We start from the raw sequence: 24,371 nt of genomic DNA on the forward strand, positions 1-24,371 counted from the left end.
TGAAGCATGGTGGAGGATCCTTGCAAGTTTTGGGCTGCATTTCAGAAAACAGAGTCGCGGATTTGGTCAGGATTAATGGTGTCCTCAATGCTGAGAAATACAGGCAGAGACTTATCCATCATGCGATACCATCAGGGAGGCTCCTGATTAGCTCCAAGTTTATTCTAAACCCCAAAATATCTACAGGACGAAAACTGTCAATTTAATAATAAAAAAGCTTTATTGTATAACACATATAATCAAAGACAAATGTTAAAAACACTTAAAAGGTGAAGGATAGACCTTGGAGGAGCTGAGAGATGCTACCATGTCTCTAGCCAACAATAAGGCACCTGGGCTAGATGAGTTACCTGGGGAATTACATAAAAAAGAGATGTGCTACATCCTGAATTACTGAAGGCATACGAGGAGGCCTTACTGTCTGGTTCCTTGCCAGACTCCATGAAGGAGGCTATTGTTGTGGTTCTGGCGAAACTAGGAAAGGCTCCATTTTTACATCCGGATCAGACCGGCTTTATGCCAGCAAAATCAACTGCTATAACCTTAGGAGATTATACCTGAATTTGCAGATACCAATGGATAACCCAGGCAGACGGGCTGTATGCTCTTTGGATGCAGCCAAGGCTTTTGACAGTATAGAATGGGCGTATTTGTGGCCGGTCACGAAATGTATGGGATATGGTGAAAGCTTCATAACATCCGTTCAACTATTGTATGTGGCTTCAGTGGCATATGTGAGAGTCAATGGTGGATTGACCGAGGCATTCGCGTTTTAGCAGGGGCACACGACAGGGTTGTCCCTTGTCTCCCCTGCTCTTCGCGATAGCCATAGAACCTTTAGCGGCGTGGATCAGAATACATCCAGGGACAGTAGGGTTCAGGCGAGGTATAGTTGAGGAAAGGATAGCTTTATACACCGATGACATGCTTTTATTCCTCGGGGGATACAGGACACACGATGGATGTTGTGATGTCCGTTATTAGACCGTTTGGAGCATATTTCGGTTTGTCCATTAATTGGACGAAATCAGAGCTATTGCCGTTGGATGAGCCACTCATTACTCTAGAAAGTGAGCGGATGCCATTGCGATGTGCAACGGTCATTAAGTATTTGGGTGTGCAGATTTAAACGGTACTGACAGATTATGAGCGTCTTAATTTAGACCCTTTAATTGTGAGTTTTCTAAACAAACTAGACGCCTGGTGTGGGTTACCCTTATCTATAGTGAGCCGTGCTAATCTCATGAAGATGGTGTGGATGCCTCAGTTGCTCTATCTTCTCCATAACTCCTCGATTTGGATACCCCAATGCTTTTTTATCGCGGTTAGGTTGTTCAGAAATCTTATATGGAAGCGGGGACATGTATCTATTAAATTAGACCATATGCAAAGGTCTAAACCGGGCGGTGGATTAGCAGTTCCTAATTCTGGGATTTATTATTATTGCAATTATGCTGCTAATCTTCAGGGATGGGGGCTAGATGACCACAAATCCACTCGAGACATGCTAAAAAACTTCATACACTGTGATAATCTTTTTGCAGCGCTTGAGACTAATACATTTTGGATACATTCTAGACCGTTTTCCACTGTATACCAATTTCTTAGAATATGGGAGAGAACGAAGACACTTCTGGGTATAACAGGACATACTCAAATCACCCCCATTTGGGATAACCCAGGTTTACCAAAAGTTGCTAATTTGCAGGGTTTTGGCAGATGGAAGGAAAAGGTTATTAGGTGGTTAACTCAAAGAAGGGGTAATTGAAACAATTTTCTGATCTGCAATCTGAATTCGCCTTGTCGAGATCTTACTTTTTTGAATACCTATAGTTGAGACATGCTCTGGAGGCAGAAATCCACGTAGGAGATTCCGTTCTGTGCACTAATAATCCTGTTGTTACTATTGTGGATTCTGCAGAGAAATCTAAAGGTCTTCTATCTATTGTATATAAATTTCTACTGGAAAAGGTACACTCCAATTCCCCTTTATCCATTAAAGAAAAGTAGGAGAGAGATCTCGGTCCCATGGAAGATGGGCAATGGCAAGAGATTGTAGCATATACGCCCAGATTGTCGCTTAGTGTGGCGCACAGAGTGTCACAGTTATATTTACTTCAAAGTGTATATAAAACCCCCAAGTCTTATTTGACATTGGACTGAGAGATTCTCCCACGTGCAATACATGTAAGACTGCCAATTCTGACCTTATACACATGATGTGGTCGTGCCCAGAACTTGAGCATTTTTGGATTGCAGTGTTATTAATTCAGTTTATTTTACTAATATCCTAATGTTGCCATATGTTTGCATTTTGGGATATGTAGATGACTTACCGGGCCCTAAAGTTTTTAAAATGGTTATAGCCCGAATGCTATACATGGCAAGGAAGCTGATTGCTCAAAAATGGTTTCAGAAAATGGCCAATACACGTCAAGAATTTGTAGATAAAATAAATTGGCTTGTTGGTATGGAAAACCCTATTTATCTAAAAAGGGGATCTGTGAAAAAATTTTAAGAAATGTGGGCCTTGTGGTTAAATAACTCGGGCCTTGCTTCCTTTACTATGACTCGAGACAGAAGAATAATACGGAATGTCCCTGCTTAGCTGTACTTATTGACTTTGAATATTGTGGTTATGTCTTTGATATTGATGATATTTGCAATGCATAATGCCTGATATTGTGGTGGAATAGGTTAATCATATGTATAAAGCGCATTATGTGTAATGTGCATGTTTTGGAATGATTTGAATATGTTTCAGGTGCACCAGGTAGGGAGGAGAGGGTGGGAATTCGCAGTATGTACACAATTTTGGTACTATTCTACTCTCTTTATGTCATTATTCGATACATGTATTTAAGGGGTTATGTACGTTTTTTCTTTTTTTTTTCTTTTTCCTGTTTTTTAACAAAATCTTTAAAGAAATACTTGAATATATATATATATATATATATGTATATATATATATATTAAAAAAAAGGAGAACCCACATTGATGGTGGTGAGAGGTAAGTACATAATCCATTGCAAAAAATGGTAAACTGACATAAAACATGTGCCCACAGGATCAAGTAATGAATTGTAGATTGCTGGCAGCATATAAAGAGCTGACAGGAGGTAAAAGGTCACCACAAGTCAAGCTAACAACCATGCAGCAATAAACTATAAATTGCAAGGAATATACAAACCACCAGCCCCAACGCACGTTTCACTCCTCCCCCAGACGAAGCGAGGAGCTGCATCCAGTGAGGGTCTGGAGGACTGTACGGGCGTCCATTGAATGCAATGGGTGGCAGTACCGTCGATTTTTAGCACCTGTTTTCCCTACAATAACACATGATCATAGGGGCTCCCAGATTACCTCTTCTCTCTGGTGTAGCCTTTATTGGACTGTGTTTGTCCAAACTGGAGAAAACCATTTAAAATTGGTAATATTGTGTGGTGAGTAGTATTTTCTAACTTGGTAGTCTTCAGGCTGATAAAATATGCATGTGATGCATCTGTACAGTATAATCCACATAATTGTATCCCCTTCTGATTTAATACTTGACAGTACTTCATCATGGACTTAAATGTCTTAATTTTCACTGCTGTTTTACTCTAGACATTATACTCTCATTATCCTAATCCAAATGTACTCATTAAATTGGTCTAGTCTTCTTATCTTCATCATTCATTCTAAAGTGTTCTACACTATTTATAGGGACATAGAAGCATCTTGTTTGCTAGTTTTGACCCTTATCAGAAAATGATATTTTCAATGAGGATTAATTTTCTCTTTTTGGCAGCTTGTAACTTGTGAATGTAATTTTACATTTTCATTGTGATAATAAAAACAATAAAGAGAGGATCATTTTAATGAAATGTTGTAGAAAATGTTTAATAGTGCTTTTAGAAGAAGTTGACGTTAACTCATAAGATAAATAACTTTAGCGTGATTGAGATAAGCAGATGTAAGCTGTGAATATGAACAAGGAAGCACAGGGGTAGCTTTGGGTGTGTTTAGTGTTATATCAGTAGTTACATTTAGAGTATCTAGCGTAAGTCATTATTGGAAAATTTATCACTTTATGGTTTTACTGGTTTATGTAAATAAAGCTTAAATTTGTTAAATGGAGTTACAAAGTTCATGTAATTTTCCAGGGCTGTTAAAGTGTGGTTAAACGTTTGACAAACTTCTGACCTGTCATAGTGACATATCAGAAGTTTGGATTGGTGGGGGTCCGAGCACCGAGACTCCCACTAATCGCTAGAACGAAGCAGCTGAAGCTCTCGTGTGAGCGCTCAGCTGCTTCGTGTCTGTTCGGCTTTTTCCGGAAAGCCAATATATCGGAGTACGGGCTCATAGACTTTCTATTGAGTCCGTACACCGATACATTTAGCGCTTCAGCTGCTTCTAGCGATTGGTGGGGGTCTCAGTGCTCTGACCCCACCAATCCAAACTTCTGACGTCACTATGACATGTCAGAAGTTTGTCAAACGTTTAGCTACACTTTAATTCATTCACTCAATGCAAGTTTCCAAAGTGCTCTGTACACTATATAACCCTAACACCACAGGAAATAACTACTGCTGCTGCCTGTTACCGGGCTGCACCGTAGAAGTTGCCAAAATTACGCCCTTTCTCTGATATGACTTCCTGCTTTGCAGTCATTGGGTGAAGCTGCACAACACAGGCTTCCCACTCTGCACATAATACTGGCAATACTGAGAGCTCTCTACTCTTTCAGACAATTCTCCCTGCCTTCTGGTCCAAATGTAGGAGGAGGCAGCTAAAATTGAGCATAAAACTCTTCGTATTAACAGTATTATGTACATAATGAATGTAGGGTTGGGCGGAGCAGAATGTCTGCCACTTTTCTTCAGGGAAAGTGGCAGTCAGCTATACCCCATACATCCTGGCATGGCTCAGTAGCTGTGCCCTATTCTTTTAAACAGTGTGCGCCATATTGATGATTATAGAACACGCTACACTAAAGTTACATTCTGATGTAGAACTTGACAGCAGACTATGGGTAAAGGCCAATTCACGCTGAGTTTGTAGCGTCCATTGGAGCGACCGTGTATGTTGGGAAATGTTCCTGACTTATATCTTCGACATATGCTGCTGTATAGGAATACAGTGACATACATCGCCCATAGGTTAACATTGTAAAAAAGTTTACTGCATAGTATATGATGTTTTTACTTGATACCTCTGTATGAAGTAGCGCAGTTAACTACACTATTCAATATAACGAAATAGAAGGTTTACCGACTTATACCAGCTTGACAGAAGCCAAAAGACACTGTTTGGCCGTTGTCGGGTGAGTGGGGTCTATGGAATACTGTACGTTTGACATAAACACAGTGTGCATATGCCCTAAGTTTATATTACCCAGTAGCGGTGCTGGAAAGCTACTGCATTTCTGTAAAAGTGACAAAAAACATTAATACTTGTAAAAAATTTAGCAAAATTGTTTTACTCATTTATTTTTGAAAAAACCATTCTAGGAAGTGTTCTGCAATTGCTTTTGTGAAATAACCTGCGAATGTAGAACCACCAATGAAAATTTGATTTGGGTTTGTAGATATGAGCATTTGGATCTTTTTCTTAGTGATAGAGCATGCCATGGCTTAAAAAAAAAAAAATATCCCGTACAGGATAATTACTGCAGCGGCCAGAGAGAAAAATATGAAATCAGTTAAAGGGGTTTTCCGGAACCAATTAACTAATTACTATTTCATTGCACATATAAAAATAATGTAATTTGTAATATACTTACGTTTTAATTTAATCTTCTAACACCCGATTGCAGCGCTGGTCACGTGATGCGTCTCCAGTAGCAAAATCGTCACTTCCGGCGCTAGCCCGCCCATGATCTGAGTTCCGTTTCCCAGTTGACTCAAGGTACAGGTACGTCATTCCTGACATCACTGTACACTGAGGTAAGTGGTGGACCGGATACTCTTTCTTCTGATAGTTTCCGGTCTGCTGCTAGGGGAGAGAAAATGACACGCAAGGGCTGTGATAGCTCAGGAGTGGGCATGCGTGGTAAGCACTGCTAGTCTCTAAGCATGCGTGGTTTCTACACTAGCAGTGTTTACCACGCATGCCCACTCCTGCTCTATCATAGTGCCTGCGCGTCATTTTCTCCCCCTAGCATCGGACCGGAAACAATCAGAAGAAATTATGTCAAGAGCCCGTAGCTAGTAGCGCTCTGACAAGGACTCCGGTCCTGGGGTTAGGGGATTCCACAGAGTCCCGGAGCAGAGCCTATACTAGTGCTCTGCCCAGGACTCCGGCTCTGAAGAAGCCCCTGACAACACTGTCCATATATGGACAGTGATGTCAGGGGAGTCCCAGAGCAGAGCCTATACTAGCGCTCTGCTCTGTGACTCCGGTTCTGGGGTCAAATGAAGTTTTTTTTTTTTTTACCATGTATGTAAGAGTGTTGTTTGGTACAGCACTGATATATGTTTTACGTTTATTATTAGCTCTCACTGATCTAATGAGAGCAGTGAAATGGCAACGTAGATTAGAAAATGTTTATAGCTGCGTGTAGTAGGCGTGATGAGTCCCTTCTGCCGGCGCATTGCATGCTGGGACACAAGCGATGCATGCCAGGAACTGTATGACCGGAAGAGCAAGACAACGAACACACAGGTAAACATACCTCTCAATGTAAACAAAGGAGAATATTGGTAAATTAATTTAGATAACGATATTCAGGGGGCATTGATAGATAAATTAAGAAGCGTTGCAGTGATTAAAAAAAGAGTATTGGAAAACAAAATTTACGGAATATAGAAGTCAAAGAAAAATAGTAGTAATTTTGAAACGTAAAGCATCTCGGCTTATGCCTTCATTTTTTTACAGGTCAAAGTTAGAATCTTATTCTCATTGTTGTTTTAAATAAGCTGATGTTTTTTTTATTTAGAAATTTTAATTGCATTGTTATGTACAATCCGATGAAGAAAGTTCTGGTGTGTAGGTGGATTCATTGCTTGTTCTGGAGGTTATTCTGATATGTTTATTGGCATTGCACGGCTCTGTTGCCCCCTCCCTTGAAGGATTCCTTAGTCAACTTTTCAGTACTTCTATCCAATATGTGTAGAAGATAGCTTGTCATCTATTCCCATGAATGGCACTTCTCAGTTCATTCGTAGATATAGAATGTTAGAATTGTAATGTGAAAAAATTTCTAAAAAGGGCTCTAAAACAATGTGAGCATAATTGTTCCGTGGCTCATTACGTTTCTCTATTTTCATCTTGTCTTCTGCTGTTCTGAGCTATTGCTGGAGATGTATCTTTATTCATTTTGCTGAAAAATCTTGACAGCCCCAAAGTTTAATTATAATTATCAGCTTTTCTGCTCGGTTCCGTATCCAAGGAGCCTTCTACCATTGTTAGATTATTGCCACTTATGGTCTGCGTGTTACAATTTATACCATTATATGACCTTTTATTTTAGCAATCATTAATATAATGAGACAATCTTTTCTTTTTCACTACGCTTAATTTAATATTATTCTATAATTTATTGCGATATGTACTCCAGGTGGAGAAAGGCATTTTGCTAATGTCCTACATTGTTACATCGTCTCTGAGTGCCGCATGTCCAGCAACTATATGTTAAATATAATTAGTGTTTGGAGAAACATATTTTAAGACAAGAATGGTTGATTATTACAAATTATATAATATTTGAAGGAAAATCAAATATATATGTAAAAAAGTGTTCATCCTCCCGAGGCTGTCTCTCCAAGCTGGTACAGGGTTGGGAAACACCCCGATCTCGAGATAGGTACAGGCCCCAGAACTGGGGCGTCCATTGATCAGACATTTACAACATATTCTGGACACTTAAAGAGGCTCTGTCACCACATTATAAGTGCCCTATCTTGTACATGATGTGATCGGCGCTGTAATGTAGATTACAGCAGTGTTTTTTATTTAGAAAAACGATCATTTTTGACGGAGTTATGACCTATTTTAGCTTTATGCCAATAAGTTTTTCTCAATGGACACCTGGGCATATTTTACTATATGGCCGAGTGGGCGTTGTGGAGAGAAGTGTATGACGCTGACGAATCAGCGTCATACACTTCTCTCCATTCATTTATACAGCACATAGCGATATAGTGCAGCCACATAAACACACTGTAACGTTACTGCAGTTTCATGACAATGAATATTCATTACCTCCAGCCAGGACGTGATGTGTATTCATAGCTATATCGCTATGTGCTGTATAAATGAATGGAGAGAAGTGTATGACACTGATTGGTCAGCGTCATACACTTCTCTCCACAACGCCCACTTGGCCATATAGTAAAACACGCCCAGTTGTCCATTGAGAAACTCATTAGCATAAATCTAAAATAGGTCATAACCATCAAAAATGAACGTTTTTCCAAATAAAAAACACTGCTGTATTCTACATTACAGCGCCGATCACATCATGTACAATATAGGCCACTTATAATGTGGTGACATATTATAAAAATCCCCTGAAAAAGTTGGGGTGAATAAACACACCTTTTGCTTTATTCTTAGTGGAATCTTGCCTCAATTATTTTGTCTTGTATCCATGGGCACTTAGCCTGAGAGGCGTATTTTTGCACCCAACCACTGGAGCTGTGCTGCTTTCATTGTTCTATCTATCTATCTTATCTATCTTATCTATCTATCTATCTATCTATCTATCTATCTATCTATCTATCTATCTATCTATCTATCTATCTATCTATCTATCTATCCACACACACACACACACACGTGTGTGTGTGTGTATGTATGTGTGCATATATTATATATGTGTGTTTATATATATATAAAATTTAACTTATTACAGCCAGATACTGATGCATATATTTTTTCTAGTGTTTTTATTGTATTGATGATTATATATTTTTTCTATTTTCTTTTCTGTACATGATTATAGGGACAGTCCTCTTGACTGAGCTGCTGTTAACAGCATTTAGAGATAGGCATTGCAGCAGTCACATGGACCAAGGAACCCGTGAACAGGAGACTTCTATGGGAGAGTTTTCTAGACATTCTCTGTGACCTTTACAGAGGTCATTGTTCAGGAAGGGATAGAAGGATAGGTGTGTCCATCGCCTATTATCAATGGTGTATTCTGTGTTATCTATATATAGATGTTACCTTTCATTGTAATCCAGCTTGTGATGAGGAGGAGATGTCTGCTGAGAAGTGATCTCTACAGAACAGGAAGGGTCAGTCCATTGTGAGGCTCATTTGTTTTAATTCATAGATAAATACATGGAAATCTTTTTGAAAAGCACCATTAATTCTTAAAAGATCATGTTTAACATAAAAAAATTATTTAAACATGTAATTTTCTGATGACACAATCCCTTTAATGGAACAACCCCTTAAATTTATTTTTGTAGTGAATGTACCTGACTATAAGCAAAGTTTGTACAATAATATCACTTGTACCTACAATTAACCCCGTTATCTTTTGTCTAAAAAAATCTGAGCTGGAATAGGAAAAAAAAAGAAAATTCGCCATTGTTTTGAGATTGCAGTTTTGCGATTTATGGGAATACCATTTTAAAACAAAGTTTTTAATGAAACAAAAATTTATATTATTTTTAGCTCGCCCGATGAAGGGTTCTCTGTGTTCCCAACGTTTGTACTTACAATTTTTTCTGGTTAGCCAATAAAGATATTACTCCTATAATATCGTACTTTTGTCTTTTTTGATGCAAAAGTGTTTAACATCACATAGATTCTACTGGCTGATACAAAACCACATAATGTTTTGCTGTACATTGGAATACTAAGCATATCACTGACAAGCAATCTAAGGGTCAGTTCACACAGTGTTCTTTGTCGCTGATTTTGATGCGGAAAATGCTTCTGAATCAGCGCCAAGAAACGCCCCAAATCACCCACTATTGATTTCATTTGCCAGAGAGGTGCTTTTTTTTCCGCAGGGGGCTTTTGGTTTGCGAAAAAAAAAAGCGGTATGCTCTTTCTTTGAGCGGTTCCAGCCTCTGACCTCCCATTGAAATCATTGGGAGGCAGAAAAAAAACTGGCTTTTTTTGATTGTTTTTTTTTTTTTTTGTAAAGGTTTTTGCCAGCGTTTTGCATTAGATTCTTCGGCCGCGGGTAAAAAAAAGTGAAAACGAAAATTGTAAAAAAATGCTGCCAATTCAAAATCTGCCTCAAAACTCATGAAGGAATTTTTAAGCAGAGTTTTTCAGCCTGTCAAAAAACGCTGTGTGCACTTACCCTAATAGTCAGATGCCTATGGTCGACTGCACCAGCATTTAAGGTATATTTACATGCGGCAGATTTGTTGGAAGAATTTCTGCGACTGAAGATCATTTTTCTAAGGTATAAGCATAAACATTAGATTGTTGGACGATCTCACCACAAAAATATGTTAAACTTTTCTGTATAATCACATACACTTGATAACTGCAGTTTTCGTGTCTATGTAGGTGTGAGGGGGAAGCCCTGCCAGTCTGATTGTTAGTCGAAAAAAAAAAAAAATTGTCTGGTTATCTAGAATATTATTTTCCACAAGAGCAACTGCTTTGGGATATCTGAAACTATACAAACTAAATATCTCCAAGTTCTGCATCTTCCCTCTGCTGTCTTAGATAGGATATCATGGGAGACCTGGCAGGGCCACTTTAAGAACACTTTATTGTTGCACGGCTAAGAGGAGATGTTGGAGAGATCGGTTGTTTCCATCTGCTACCTCACCCATGAATTTCTGAGAGTGCCTTGAGGCATATGTGTTCTTTACAGTGCAGGAGACCATGTGAGCACGTTATTAGCGTGTTCGTACCGGATTCAATCTCTGTCTGTGTTTTCCGACCGTTCAACATTGATTTTAGAAGGATGGAAGAAGGGGGTTGGGGGATTTCCCTGCTGCCAATCTAAGCGGTATTCTGTAATGAAAAGTGAGCAGGTTTTGAAATGTGAATACCCTATAGAGATTTGTAGTAGTAACCTATGGTTGTTGTCACCAGTTGAACAGAGTACATATTAACCCTTTCCCGCTTACCCACCGTGGCACTGTTTGAAAACCATAAATTTATGTGTCGTCTCTGCATGTCTGTGTATACAGATCACTGGTAACCGTAATCTGATGTGCTATTATATTAGGAAAGCAGGGTATACCTAGATCAGGTGTTCCTAACGTGCGCTACCATAGTGAAAATGAAATATAATAAATGTAAAAGTTGTAAAACAATGAAAAAGATGTAAAAGGAAAAAAAAAATAGGATTCTTTTGTTTGTTTCTGACCATTTTTCCTTAAGGGTATGTGCACACGAGAAGTGGCTTTTACGTCTGAAAAGACAGACTGTTTTCAGGAGAAAACGGCTGCGTAGTTTCAGACGTAAAAGCTCCTCCTCGTAATATGCGAGGCGTCTTTGACGTTTGTAATCTTGAGCTGCTCTTCATTGACTTCAATGAAGAACAGCTCAAATTACGTTGCAAAGAAGTGTCCTGCACTTCTTTTCCGAGGCAGTCAATTTACGCGTCGTCGTTTGACAGCTGTCAAACGACGACGCGTAAATGACAGGTCGTCTGCACAGTACGTCGGCAAACCCATTCAAATGAATGGGCAGATGTTTGCCGACGTATTGTAGCCGTATTTTCAGACGTAAAACGAGGCATAATACGCCTCGTTTACGTCTGAAAATAGGTCGTGTGAACCCAGCCTAAGAGTAACTTAACGTTCAACAAACTTTTGACATGTCATAGTGACATGTCAGAAGTTTGGATTGGTGGGGGTCTGAGCACTAAGACCCCCACCAATCGCTAACACGAAGCTGCAGAAGCGCTTGTGTGAGCGCTCAGCCGCTTTAGTTTTTTTTGGCTTTTTCCAGAAAGCCAATGTATAGGAGTACGGGCTTATAGAGTTTCTATTGAGTCCGTACACCGCTACATCGCTTTCCGGAATAAGCAAAACAGAAACGAAGCGGCTGAGCGCTCACACGAGCGCTTCTGCCGCTCCGTTTTAGAGATTGGTAATGGTCTCCGTGCTTGAACCCCACCAATCCAAACTTCTGACATGTCAAAAGTTTGTTGTATGTTTAGTTACACTTTAAACAAGAACTACAAAATCAAATCGATATATCCTTTTCAATTGTAACTAATAAAAAAACTAAAACGTGTCCTGCCTGAAAACACCCATTTTGGGTGAAGGGGTTAAACAAGGCACAGTTGAAGCATCTACAGTACCTGGTATGCTGTAATTTCCTGGGGGAAATGCTAAGGATTTTTACACATAAATATTGAGCTGGTTTCTTTTTTCATTCTGGGAGAATGGAATGAATATTACTTTAATTTGTCATAAATGCAAAAATAACATGTGACTAATACCCTTAGGAATATCCATTACAGTCAGTAATGAGGACACTTATATATGATAGGATGATGAAGTCTGATATAAACAGCACTTTTATACCAGCAATTTCTACAATCAAACGAAATACAATAATGTATTGTATTCCCACCCGAGCCGTCATTTCTCAGGTCGACTACATTGCTGTACGTGATGGTATTAGTGGAGATTTACTTTGGTGAATATTGATGCAGTGTCTCATGAAGACCAGATAAAAGATTTAGAGCTTCTCAAGTTTATGCCTCAGGTGACCTGGGTTTTACTTTCAGTAAGATTGCGGCAGCCACAGAGGAGGGAAACATAGGAATATTATTAGCATCTTTTTCTATAGAGGCAACATGTTCCACAGCTCATTAAAATGATGGTAACCACGACCTTTTATTTTGATGTTTCTTCTATAAATGAATGTAATCGCTTTGTTTGATAATGCAGTGACGTGCGTGACTCACTAGCACCCCTTGTGTTTCATCAGTTTTGTCGTTGGCCAGAGCCTGACACCATAGGATGTCTAAATGTAGTTAATAAAGCAAGTAACTGAATTGGACTCAGGAGCCAGGAGAATTTTATAACTACTGCATGACTGGTCCCACAGGCAGCATAGCAACGTCATCCCTGCTAGAATAGAGGCTGTAACTCTCTGATATACTTTCCAATACTCTGAAGGATTAGTTATCATTGTCCTGTGTTGTACAATGTCTCGGTCTTTGGAAGTACTTCAAAAGAATCCGATCCGGTGTAGAATAAAGTTTTGCTTGATTTCACCATTTGTCAGAATTCTGTGGGTGCAAAACTAATCGTTTGTGCTGTTATTTCAGAATGTATTTTTATTTTTTTCTTCTTAAAATATTAAAAGGGTTATCCAGGAAGTGAAAATGTTCTCTTAGGGGCTGAAAATAAAATGGATAAAACGAAAAAGTAATACCTATCCTTGCCCCTCGCGATCCAGCGCTGTCGCTTTGACGGACGGCTCAGTGGGCTCACTGGTGAGGAGTCTTATTTCTGGCATAATGCCAGAAATACAACCTATGGCTGCTAAGCCCTCTAATTGGCTGCAGCGGTCAATATGCTACATGCATGTAAACAAGCACTAGGATTGCCGCCGGAGCAATAGCGCGGGATCGCTGGGGACAAGGATAGGGAAGTATTTTTGTCTTATTCATTCTGTTTGCAGCCCCTCAGAAAATTGGCACTTCCCAGATAACCCCTTTAAAGCAATGCAAGAAAATATTGTTAATATGCTGCATTACTGTAACATGTGACTACGTGCTGTGTCATGCTAACTTTAAAGAGGACCTGACATTGTCATTTATACACAATTTAATGAGCAAACATAATGGGGTCCCAGCAGCTCCAGTTAGATTGGGTAAGAACAACTTCCCTGAAGGTATGCTTGCTCTTGGGCTGGCTAAGCATACATGCTACTGCACAGGACATGGGAGGTTGCCCTAGTCTAATCATATATATAACAATTGGTTAGCTTAGTAAGTTAAAGGGGTTTTTCAAGATTAGAAAATGGGGTATGCTATTTTCTCCAGAAACCACACCACACTTGTCCATGGGATAAGTTTGGTATTGCAGCTCAGTGCCATTAACTTTAATAGGGATAATAGGGATGCACTGCAATATTGAACACCGCACATGGACAAAAGTGGAACTGGTTTTTTTTTCTAATCCTGGACAATCACTTTAAACATATATATTGAAATGCACTCTTTTTTTTGTCCTTGTCTGTTTTGGTTTTGTGATTGAATATTTTCTTTACATCATTATATGGGCAGCCATCAGCATCTGCAGAGACCTGCTCCACAGTCATAAAATAACTCATTCATTTATATGGACGAGTGTAGCGAGCATGCTCTGTCATGTGTAGTGGTCATACGGAGGACAGTGTCCAGCACCTATTGTGAATGGTGTAATCTTATTATGTACCCCATGTTTTATTATAAAGGTGTTACCTTTTATTGGAATCCTGCCTGTGATGATAATGAGATGACTACAGACCATACCTCCAGTGTATATGGCACAAGCTGGACGGTGACAGGAAGTGTTGGCTTGAAAGGAGTGTGAAATCTAAAGGCATATTGAGCTGACATTGGGGACCTTCTCTGTATACCAGAGCATTGAACAATTGAAAAAATAGACATTTTAGATGCAGCACTTTTGTGATCGCATGCAAACATTGTAGTCTGCCATTGGAAGACTCGTCATTACTGTGTTGATGATCGAAAACGAATCCTGATTTACATCAAGAACACAGAATTTCCAATCTCATTTTAGGATTCGATGGCATCGCTTATTGTCAATTGAAAATAATCACTTGGTCAATTTATATGTTGCGATCATCTGCTAATCATAGGGTGTAAACCCACCCGTAGTCAGTGAATTTGAAGACATATTTGACAACTAACCAACAACCTTATATTGGCAGATACTGGCACTGGTGCTGAATGGTGTCCTGCTGCTAATATTCTGGTTTTATTAGTTCATAGTCCAGTGTTTAAAACTGTCTCCATAGCTATTATGTTGTATTGTAATGTCTTGCAACCATAAAATTAAAGTGTTCCTTGGATACTAAGCACATTTTTCATTTCTAATTAAAAATGAATGTCTCAGTACACTAGTAATAATTATAATTTAAAGGTTAAGTCAGGAAAAACTGAATACGCTGCATGTACAATGACGCATAGAACAATAATAAATCCATTGCCGTAGTGAAACTGTCATGACTGTTGTGTACACAGTGGGTTGAGCTTAAAGAGGCTCTGTCACCAGATTTTGCAACCCCTATCTGCTATTGCAGCAGATAGGCGCTGCAATGTAGATTACAGTAACGTTTTTATTTTTAAAAAACGAGCATTTTTGGCCAAGTTATGACCATTTTTGTAGTTATGCAAATGAGGCTTGCAAAAATCCAAGTGGGTGTGTTTAAAAGTAAAAGTCCAAGTGGGCGTGTATTAGGTGCGTACATCGGGGCGTTTTTAATACTTTTACTAGCTGGGCGCTGTGAAGAGAAGTAACATCCTCTTCTCTTCAGAACGCCCAGCTTCTGACAGTGCAGATCTGTGACGTCACTCACAGGTCCTGCATCGTGACGGCCACATCGGCAGCAGAGGCTACAGTTGATTCTGCAGCAGCATCAGCGTTTGCAGGTAAGATCGACTTACCTGCAAACGCTGATGCTGCTGCAGAATCAACTGTAGCCTCTGGTGCCGATGTGGCCGTCACGATGCAGGACCTGTGAGTGACGTCACAGATCTGCACTGTCAGAAGCTGGGCGTTCTGAAGAGAAGAGGATGTTACTTCTCTTCACAGCGCCCAGCTAGTGAAAGTATTAAAAACGCCCCGATGTACGCACATAATACACGCCCACTTGGACTTTTACTTTTAAACACACCCACTTGGACTTTTGCAAGCCTCATTTGCATAACTACAAAAATGGTCATAACTTGGCCAAAAATGCTCGTTTTTTTAAAATAAAAACGTTACTGTAATCTACATTGCAGCGCCTATCTGCTGCAATAGCAGATAGGGGTTGCAAAATCTGGTGACAGAGCCTCTTTAAGGGTACATTTACACGATTTAGTAACTTACATATGCACTTTGCAATAGTTCAGTATTGTGCATCTCCCTTCTTCCCCATTATGTACCATGTGAATGTACCCTCTGGCTTTGCATTAATTTAACTATGAAATCACTGCAGTGATATGCGAATGTTTGGATGTTTTTTATATAGCATTTTCTTTGTTTCTGTGGGATCTGATACATTTTAGACTGCTAAACTATAACATTCTGGCAATAGAGTTTTCCAAAAATTTTCCAATTAATCTCACACTCTTGGAACTTTAGCTGTATATCAGATGAACCCTCTGCTTTACCCGACTAAGCAATGTCATGGGCATTCCCAAAGTAAATGATTCTGTGGTATATGTACCAACCAACCTAAAGAAAGTATATTAGGTATGATATCGTAAAATGATATTCTGAATATATTGCAGTGAAACCTCCATTGGGACGACCACTCAAAATTGCACATTCCCCCAAATTAGGGTGGTCTTTAAGGCTGGGTTCACACGACCTATTTTCAGGCGTAAACGAGGCGTATTATGCCTCGTTTTACGTCTGAAAATAGGGCTACAATACGTCGGCAAACATCTGCCCATTCATTTGAATGGGTTTGCCGACGTATTGTGCAGACGACTTGTAATTTACGAGTCGTCGTTTGACAGCTGTCAAACGACGACGCGTAAATTGACAGCTCTCAAACGACAAGGCGTAAATTGACAGCTGTCAAACGACGACGCGTAAATTGACTGCCTCGGCAAAGAAGTGCAGGGCACTTCTTTGCCACGTAATTTGAGCCGTTCTTCATTGAACTCAATGAAGAGCAGCTCAAGATATACGAGCGTCACAGACGCCTCGTATATTACGAGGAGGAGCATTTACGGCTGAAACGACGCAGCTGTTTTCTTCTGAAAACAGGCTGTCATTTCAGCCGTAAATGACAGCTAGCGTATGAACATACCCTAAGTGTTGAATGCAGTCAGCAATGTTGTATAATACATGTATAAACACACAAATGATGAAGCATCCCCAATTATGTCATTAATGACATTTTGCATAGACCATGCAGTACTATAGTCCCTACTTTGAATATACCGTGAAGTATTGTCCTGCACATTAACTAGTCTTGTAACTTATGTGTAACGTAAATGTAATATCTAAACTGTATACTGCAGTGTTCTACTGCCAGTGGCTTCCCAGTTTGCCCTACCAGAGACTTGTAGTTCATGATGGGATTTTTAGTTTCAACACCTCATAGTACTGTAGAGTATCCCTCTGAGTCCCCAGAATGTTCTCCCTCTCCTCAATCCACAACATAGCCTCCCCTCTCATTCTGACTAGCATGGCTAACTTGTTTTCCACCAAGCAATATCTGATTTCACAACAGACAGGGGCAGGCTGTGCAGCAGCTTGTCGCGCATGCTTAGCTCTGTTCATGTGCAGCATGATGTCTGCTGCATGCAGAGCTTGGCAATTCCCCTCCCATGTCTTCGACCCGTCCTACAATAAGCAGCACCTTTCTCCAGTGGGCAGTCAGGAAGAAGCAAGAGAAAAGGTTGGCCGCTGTCTCTCCTTGTCTGGCTACCCTCTGTCCTCTGCTTGATCTTGCTGTTACACGCTGCATTTCATTTTATAGAACACAGCAAAGAAGGGTCAATTAAGTGACGCATGGGGTCTGTGGAAAGGGAGTCCCAGCAAAAAAACCCTATTAAAAAAGAGTGGTCTCTGGTCAGAATAAGAGGTGGTCTTTTTAAAAAGGGCCACTGACTATACGGTACAAATCGATCACAGAAAAATCTGGTCGTCTTGGGAGGTTTCTCTGCATATGAAATAAGCAGTAATGGTATATATGTAACTTGTTAATATTCTCTTAACGTTAAGTAATTTATTTTAGTACAAAAAAAGTGTACATTAATGCAGACCCTAAACATGATCTAAGCTGTGCTATAGACTTCATGTCGATGCATCAAAGTCTGACCCCATTATTTTTTTATGGTAATTTCCATGGAAACATTTTTGGATGATTTGCAAATATGATTTTTCTGGCGTTACAAAAAGTAACTGTTGTATGTAGTGACTCCAGCAACATAGACCCTGCTGCTGGTTTGCTTTGTGGCTTCAATGTAAAATCATTTGTAGATATCAATGATTTCTTGCCATTTGCCACTGACTAATTTAAGTTTTATGTGGTCTGATGTTAAAGGTGTTGTCTTCATATGACATGACCTATCAGGGACATAAGAGTGGCTCCTATTTTAGTGGACTTGAACTGTCCATGTTTCCACCGGCAAAATCAGTTGATTGCTGGGGTACCAGGAGCCAGAGGCTTTTTTTGAAAAGGGTTTGTCTATTTTCCTGTCTTGCATTATTGTGTTTCGTCAGTGTAGTCATTCTATGGTCATATTTTCACCCCTACTTGATCTGTTGATCTGTTCTCTTGCCTTTTGCTGTATTACAGCCAAAAGCAGCATATAAGGGTTGTCCGGGACTAAATTAAAAAAGCATCTCCTTAGGGATAAGTTGCAATACACAGCCCATAGATAAGAGTGGTGCTATTTCATGGTAAAAAAAAAAAGCAGACCCTTTTATGTAATGTCACTAATACTAGACCGGCACCTACATTTTTATACTCAGAAGCCAGAGGCGCCCAAGTGACTTATTTTTTTTTAACATGGAGAAATGCTTCATAGATCAGTTTCTCGCGCCATCCACAGCCTAGTGTAAACACTGCCACCGGTCAGTCAAGTCTATTGTAAATGCTGTTGCTGGTCAGCCCGCAGTCTAGTGTAAATGCTTTGTTTTACATGTAATAATGTACATTTTTAATTAGTCGACCCAAAACCATTATTTGGTTCATACATTTTTTACTTAGGAGCATAAGTGATGTTTTTTTAGTGTTTGTTTAACCTCTGACCTGACATCTACTTGTAAGTGTAATTCCACCAGGGTGGTAATGGTGCAACAGATTATAAAAAGGTATTCCAATCATGTAATGTTATTTCATATCGCTAGGATGTGTCATACCGTTATTATTGGTGGACCTCTGGGACCCCCACGGATCCGGAGAACAAAAAGACAGAGGGCTCTTTGGCATTACTCCAGCGCAGCAGGGCTCCTGGCCACTGGCTGTGTAGGAGACTGCAACTCCACTCAATTCAAGCAAATGGAGGTGTGTTGAAGTTCAATGCACAGTGGGTTGCCGGGCGCCCTTTTGTTCCAAGTTTTGTTGGGGTCCTGGCAGTTGGACCCCAATCAATCAGTAAGTAATGGCATATTATAGCGAACCCCTTTAAGTTTACATTAGATAGTTCAGCTTTTTTTTTTTTAACTTGTATTTAGTACCTCATTGCCCTGATTTTTATGATTTTATCTTTGTTTTAGGAACGCTGGATTGGGTGTATGTGCCATGGCATGCAGATTTGGTGGTATACTTGCTCCCTTTGTACCTTCAATGGTAAGAGCTATTTCATTGTTGTTAGTTTACTTGCTATTTTAAAGAGCATGTACAATTTTTATTTTGTTTTAATTTCGGTGGAATGTGACTGAAATGCAGAAGTGTTATGGATAGGTTTATGAAAACGATATTGGACATGGTCAGACAACTGCCATCTCTTGAGCGACTACTGGATTATCTCCAGATATACTCAGAGACCTGGACTTCAGCCCTGAAGTAATAGATGTAAAACTGTACTTTGATCTATCTCTGTTTTTACCCCACTTGGTGTTTTTTGTGTTTTTGTTGCATTCCAACCTGGAATTAAAATTTTATTTTAAATTTTATTTAATGGTTCTGAAAAAATAGTCCAAAATGTTAGTGTAATGAAAACAAAATACCTTGTTAAAAATATAGATATCAAAAAAAAAAAAGCAACCACTAAAAACTGAAAGTTGTGAGTGCTATTGAAGTCCAAATTAAGTCTGGTCACTTCAGAAGTCACATTATTAGTTGAATAAGGTTCCCCTGTGTGTAATCAAAGTGTCACATGATATCATTATAAATAAACATGGTCTGTTAGGCCCCCGAGTCTGTAACACCACTAAGCACTTTATGGAAGAGTGGCGAGAAAACTGCCATTGCTTAAAGAGAAACACGTTTTGAGTTTGCCAAAAGGCATATGACTGACTCCCCAAACACATGCAAGATGGTTTTCTGGTGGGATGAGACTAGAATTAAACTTTTTGGCCATCGCGGTAAACGCTATGTGTGACGCAAACCCCCCACTTCCCATCACACCAAGAGCACCATTCCCACAGAGAAGCACGGTGGTGGCAGCATCGTGCTGTGGGGATGCTTTTCATCGGCAGAGACTGGAAAACTGCTCAACCTTGAAGGAAAGATGAATGGCAGTCAATACAGGGCAATTGTTAAGGAAAAACTTGTTTCATTCTTCCAAAGATTTGAGACTGGGACGGAGGTTTACCTTCCAGCAGGAGAATGACCCCAAACATACTGCTAAAGCTACACTGGAGTGGTTCAAGACTAAACATTTATATGTCTTTGAATGGCCGAGTCAAAGCCCAGACCTCTATCCAATTGAGAAACTGTGGCATGACTTGAAGACGCTGTACACCAACACAAACCTAACGTAAAGGGGTTGGAGCAGTTTTGCCTGAAAAAATGGGCAAATATCCCAGTGTCTAGATGTGATGAGCAATAGAAACATAGCCCAAGAGGCTTGTATCTGTAATTGCAGCAAAAGGTGCTCCACAAATTACTGACTTTCAGGGGGTGAATACTTATCCACATTAAAGTTCTTTTCGTCTTTATTATTGTTTGTGTCACAGTAAAAGATATTTTGCGTCTTCAAAGTGGTAGGTATGTTGTAAAAATAAAATAGTACAAACCCCCCAAAAAAATCTATTTTAATTCAAGGTTGTAATTAAACAAAACAGGAAAAACCCAAGGGGGTAAATGTGATCTCTGTTATTTGAAGAGTTTTCGTAGGACCAGAAAGTTTAGAGGTGTGGCCTAGTTTATTACAATTGTGCACCAAATGGTAGACTTTTTTTTTTTGAAAGTATACATACATTTTATTTTTTTAGACATTTTAGATTGTGTACTGTATATCTTTCTTGTTGTACCTTTACTTTTTTTTTCCTAAACCCCTTCCCACAAATGCATTTATTAAAACTAAAGTAAAACCTTGAAACCCTGAACCAGCTAGAGGAGCCCTCATCAACTGGCCGGGCGACCTATCATCACTACTAACCCCACATCATTATAAGGCATTATGCCAATATAGAATTACAGTGTAGTAGTCGCTATAATTCCCAAGTTGGTATACTGCAATTGAGGAACAACTGCAATTTAGAAATCTTGAAAGCCACACAACCCTTTTCCCTTTTTTTTTTTAATATTTATATAGTTCCCTCTGGGCCCTACTTTTTTTGGTTGTCTCTGTGATAGGTTGAGAAGCCGCATGGTCAAGCAGGATTTTGTTCATGATGCTGGTTTGGGCTTATATGGGACAACTGCTGCACCATAATGGTGTACACAAGGACGCTGACTAATGTCCTGCGGCTACCCTGAGGATACTTTTATATAATAATCATGTATTCACACACAGGGGTTACCAAAAAATTAACTCTACAATATTAATGAGCGGTATCCTCTGCGCCGCCACATGCATCCACCATTGACGATAACCAATGCGCAAAACCCTGCTGTGGAACCCTGAGCTTCTGTGGAACCAAGTTTAGGAACCACTGCACTACACAATTCTGGTGGACTCCGCTATTGATCCTGAGGATTCAAACTAAATTATAGATTTATATTAAGATAATGACTAAAGGACATATATGAGGAATGTAATTATAAAGGGAGGAAAATGTAAATTACCATTACTTTTATGTATTTAATAAAATAATCAACAAAAACTGCGTATGTGTGCTGTCCACTCCGTGTCAGAGATTATAATTTAAATGAAATTATAAGCATGAATCCTTTGAATCTTTGAACAATACTATTAAAATTTAAAATTCCTCATCATCCTGTTATTTTATGCCACAAGCATATTTAACCCCCCCCCCACTACCCATGTATTAATCTGCGTGTCGTGAAGGAAATTAATAGTTAAATCAATGAAGCTCTTGCCATCTTGTACTTTGTATCTCTATATAAATTGAAATATTCCTGCCATTAATGTAGGTAATGAAAGTCAGGAGAAAACATTACCAGATGTGCAATGCACAATGCACAATGCTTTTGGCAAGAGATCACTTTGGAAGTTGATACAGTGATTTCATGACTGTATCCGAGACATAGGCAATTTCGTAGGTGATTTGTACGAGTTCTTGTCAATATAATTTACTGTCAGTATTTTGTGTAGAAGTTTTTATGGAAAAACCATTCCCTTGTGTTTCATTCGTATATTTTGGAGCTCAAAGTTGGCAAGTGAAAAATTTACACAGGTGCTATGTTCAACCTAGAATAATTATAGATCCTTAGGGTATGGACAAACTATACTGGCCCAACTCCATAACAAATAGAATAAATAAATATATATATATATATATATATATATATATATATATATATATATATATATATATATATATATTTGGTATCCATTTGCATTTTGTGCACCATTAAAAATGAATATAAGTGACGGATTATAATACTTCCTGAAGTTAATGGTTAAATGAATGATAATTTAAATTAGATTTACAGCCAAAATGGACTTTTACGTAAATTAGGAGTTAAAGTAGCAGTAGCTAAAGTTTGGTTATTATAAAATGACTGTAAAATGACTTAGTATTATGGCAATATTTATATCCATCATGGCCTTGATAGCACATGTATGACCCTTGAGCCGGGAAGACAGAACTGAGTTCTCTCGAAAAGGTGCACAATGGTAGCAGATTTACACATGCAAGTTAGACTTGGTTGTGTGCTGGCTGATGGTAGGTGAAATTGGAGCCAAACAAAATGTCATTATTTGTAATACATGTAAATGAATGAATGTAGAGTTGAATCATTGTTCAAATAAAACATACCTCTAGCAAAAAAATGGAAATTTCACAATGTTTCTTAATCGTTATGTGCAGGAATGGTGTGAAGTCTTCTGCCTTTAAGTTTCTGTGACAGAAAACAGCTTTATCAGCTTTGCGAGAGCGACTTGCTGTCAGCCATACTAGCTCTCATGGGCTTATTTATCTGTCACCAGTCACAGGAGTCCTCACCTCACCCTCTCTTAGATCTCCCTGGCAGTCAGTCACAGATGGACAAAAAAATCATTTGGCCACTGTTGCTCAACCATCCTGTCCTGGTCCATATGCTTGACCATAGGCTGCAGAATTTTATTGGATTTTGCTAATCTAGGAAAAATACTAACTATATTAGATTGTTGTGGCAGTGGGTGAACTATTTTTATTATGATATATAATAGCTCTAACACTGCAGAGTAGGGATCTTACGATACCAGAATTTGGACTTCGATGCGGATACTCTGTGTAGTATTGCGATTCTCGATACCAAAAAAATACAGAATAATTTTTTTTTAAATTTTTAATTTTTTTACCTGCTTAGACTTTTGTTTTTTGTGGGATGAGTTGTACTTCTATGAAGGTGCCGTTTTTTTGTTACATTTACATTATGGTTTAATTTGATATAAATTTAGATTTTGGCAAAAAAGAAGAAAAAAAGCAGTTTTTATTTATCTTACAGCTTTACAGCATACACTGATCATCATAAATTACACTGGAAATTTGTTGTGCAGGTTATTAGTCGCAGCAATACCAAATATGTTTATTATGTTATGTATTTAGACTTTAATGTGCATTTGTGTATTTTTTCATAGCTTTATTTAATTTAACATTCTTTTTTAAATTAATTTAACTTTTACATTTTTTTACTTTAATGTACTGGCATATATCTATATGCCAGTACATTCGCCTCTGTACGGCTAATACATAGGCTAGAGCTGGGCGAATGGCTATTTAATCAAATAAATTTTGTTAATTTGCCCTCAAAGCCTCTGACGATTCTGTTTTTTAACAGAAACGTTTAATCGATTTCTTTAGTGCAGGGGTCTCAAACACACGGCCCGCGGGCCGCATGCACCGAAGGAAGAGTGTGTCGGCGAATGACTAAGCCCCTGACGTCACTGTCCATATATGGACAGTGATGTCAGGGGCTTTCCCAGAGCCGGAATCCCAGAGCAGAGCTTATAGGGAGCCCCTGACATCACTGTTCAAATATGGACAGTGATATCAGGAGCAGAGATGGAGTCTCTTGTATTGCTCTGCCCGGGACTCAGGTTCTGGTGTTGCCCATAACATCACTGTCCATATATGCAGATCTCACCACCGCCCCTTGAGATTCGCACCCCTCCCTTGCAGTTCGCAACCCCCCTTGCAGATCGCACTACCACCCCCCCCTTGCAGATCGCACTACCACCCCCCTCTTGCATATCGCACTACCACCCTCCC

The 24,371-nt window shown here is 39.2% G+C and overlaps 1 protein-coding gene across 3 annotated transcripts in view; it reads left to right on the plus strand.

Annotated features, from left to right (window-relative positions):
- LOC142663116 (solute carrier family 22 member 15-like) overlaps nucleotides 1-24,371 on the plus strand; it is a 164,581-nt gene that overhangs the window by 110,707 nt on the left and 29,503 nt on the right. For all 3 annotated transcript variants that reach the window (XR_012851044.1, XM_075841420.1, XM_075841421.1), the window contains one exon: nucleotides 19,323-19,395. Coding sequence is in view for 2 of the 3 variants with exons in the window: in XM_075841420.1 (XP_075697535.1) it covers nucleotides 19,323-19,395 (73 nt within the window). In the remaining variant the exon portion in view is untranslated. Of the gene's footprint in view, nucleotides 1-19,322; nucleotides 19,396-24,371 lie in introns of those variants that run through there.

The sequence above is a fragment of the Rhinoderma darwinii genome, chromosome 11, assembly GCF_050947455.1.
Source record: "Rhinoderma darwinii isolate aRhiDar2 chromosome 11, aRhiDar2.hap1, whole genome shotgun sequence".
Lineage (NCBI taxonomy): Eukaryota > Metazoa > Chordata > Amphibia > Anura > Rhinodermatidae > Rhinoderma > Rhinoderma darwinii.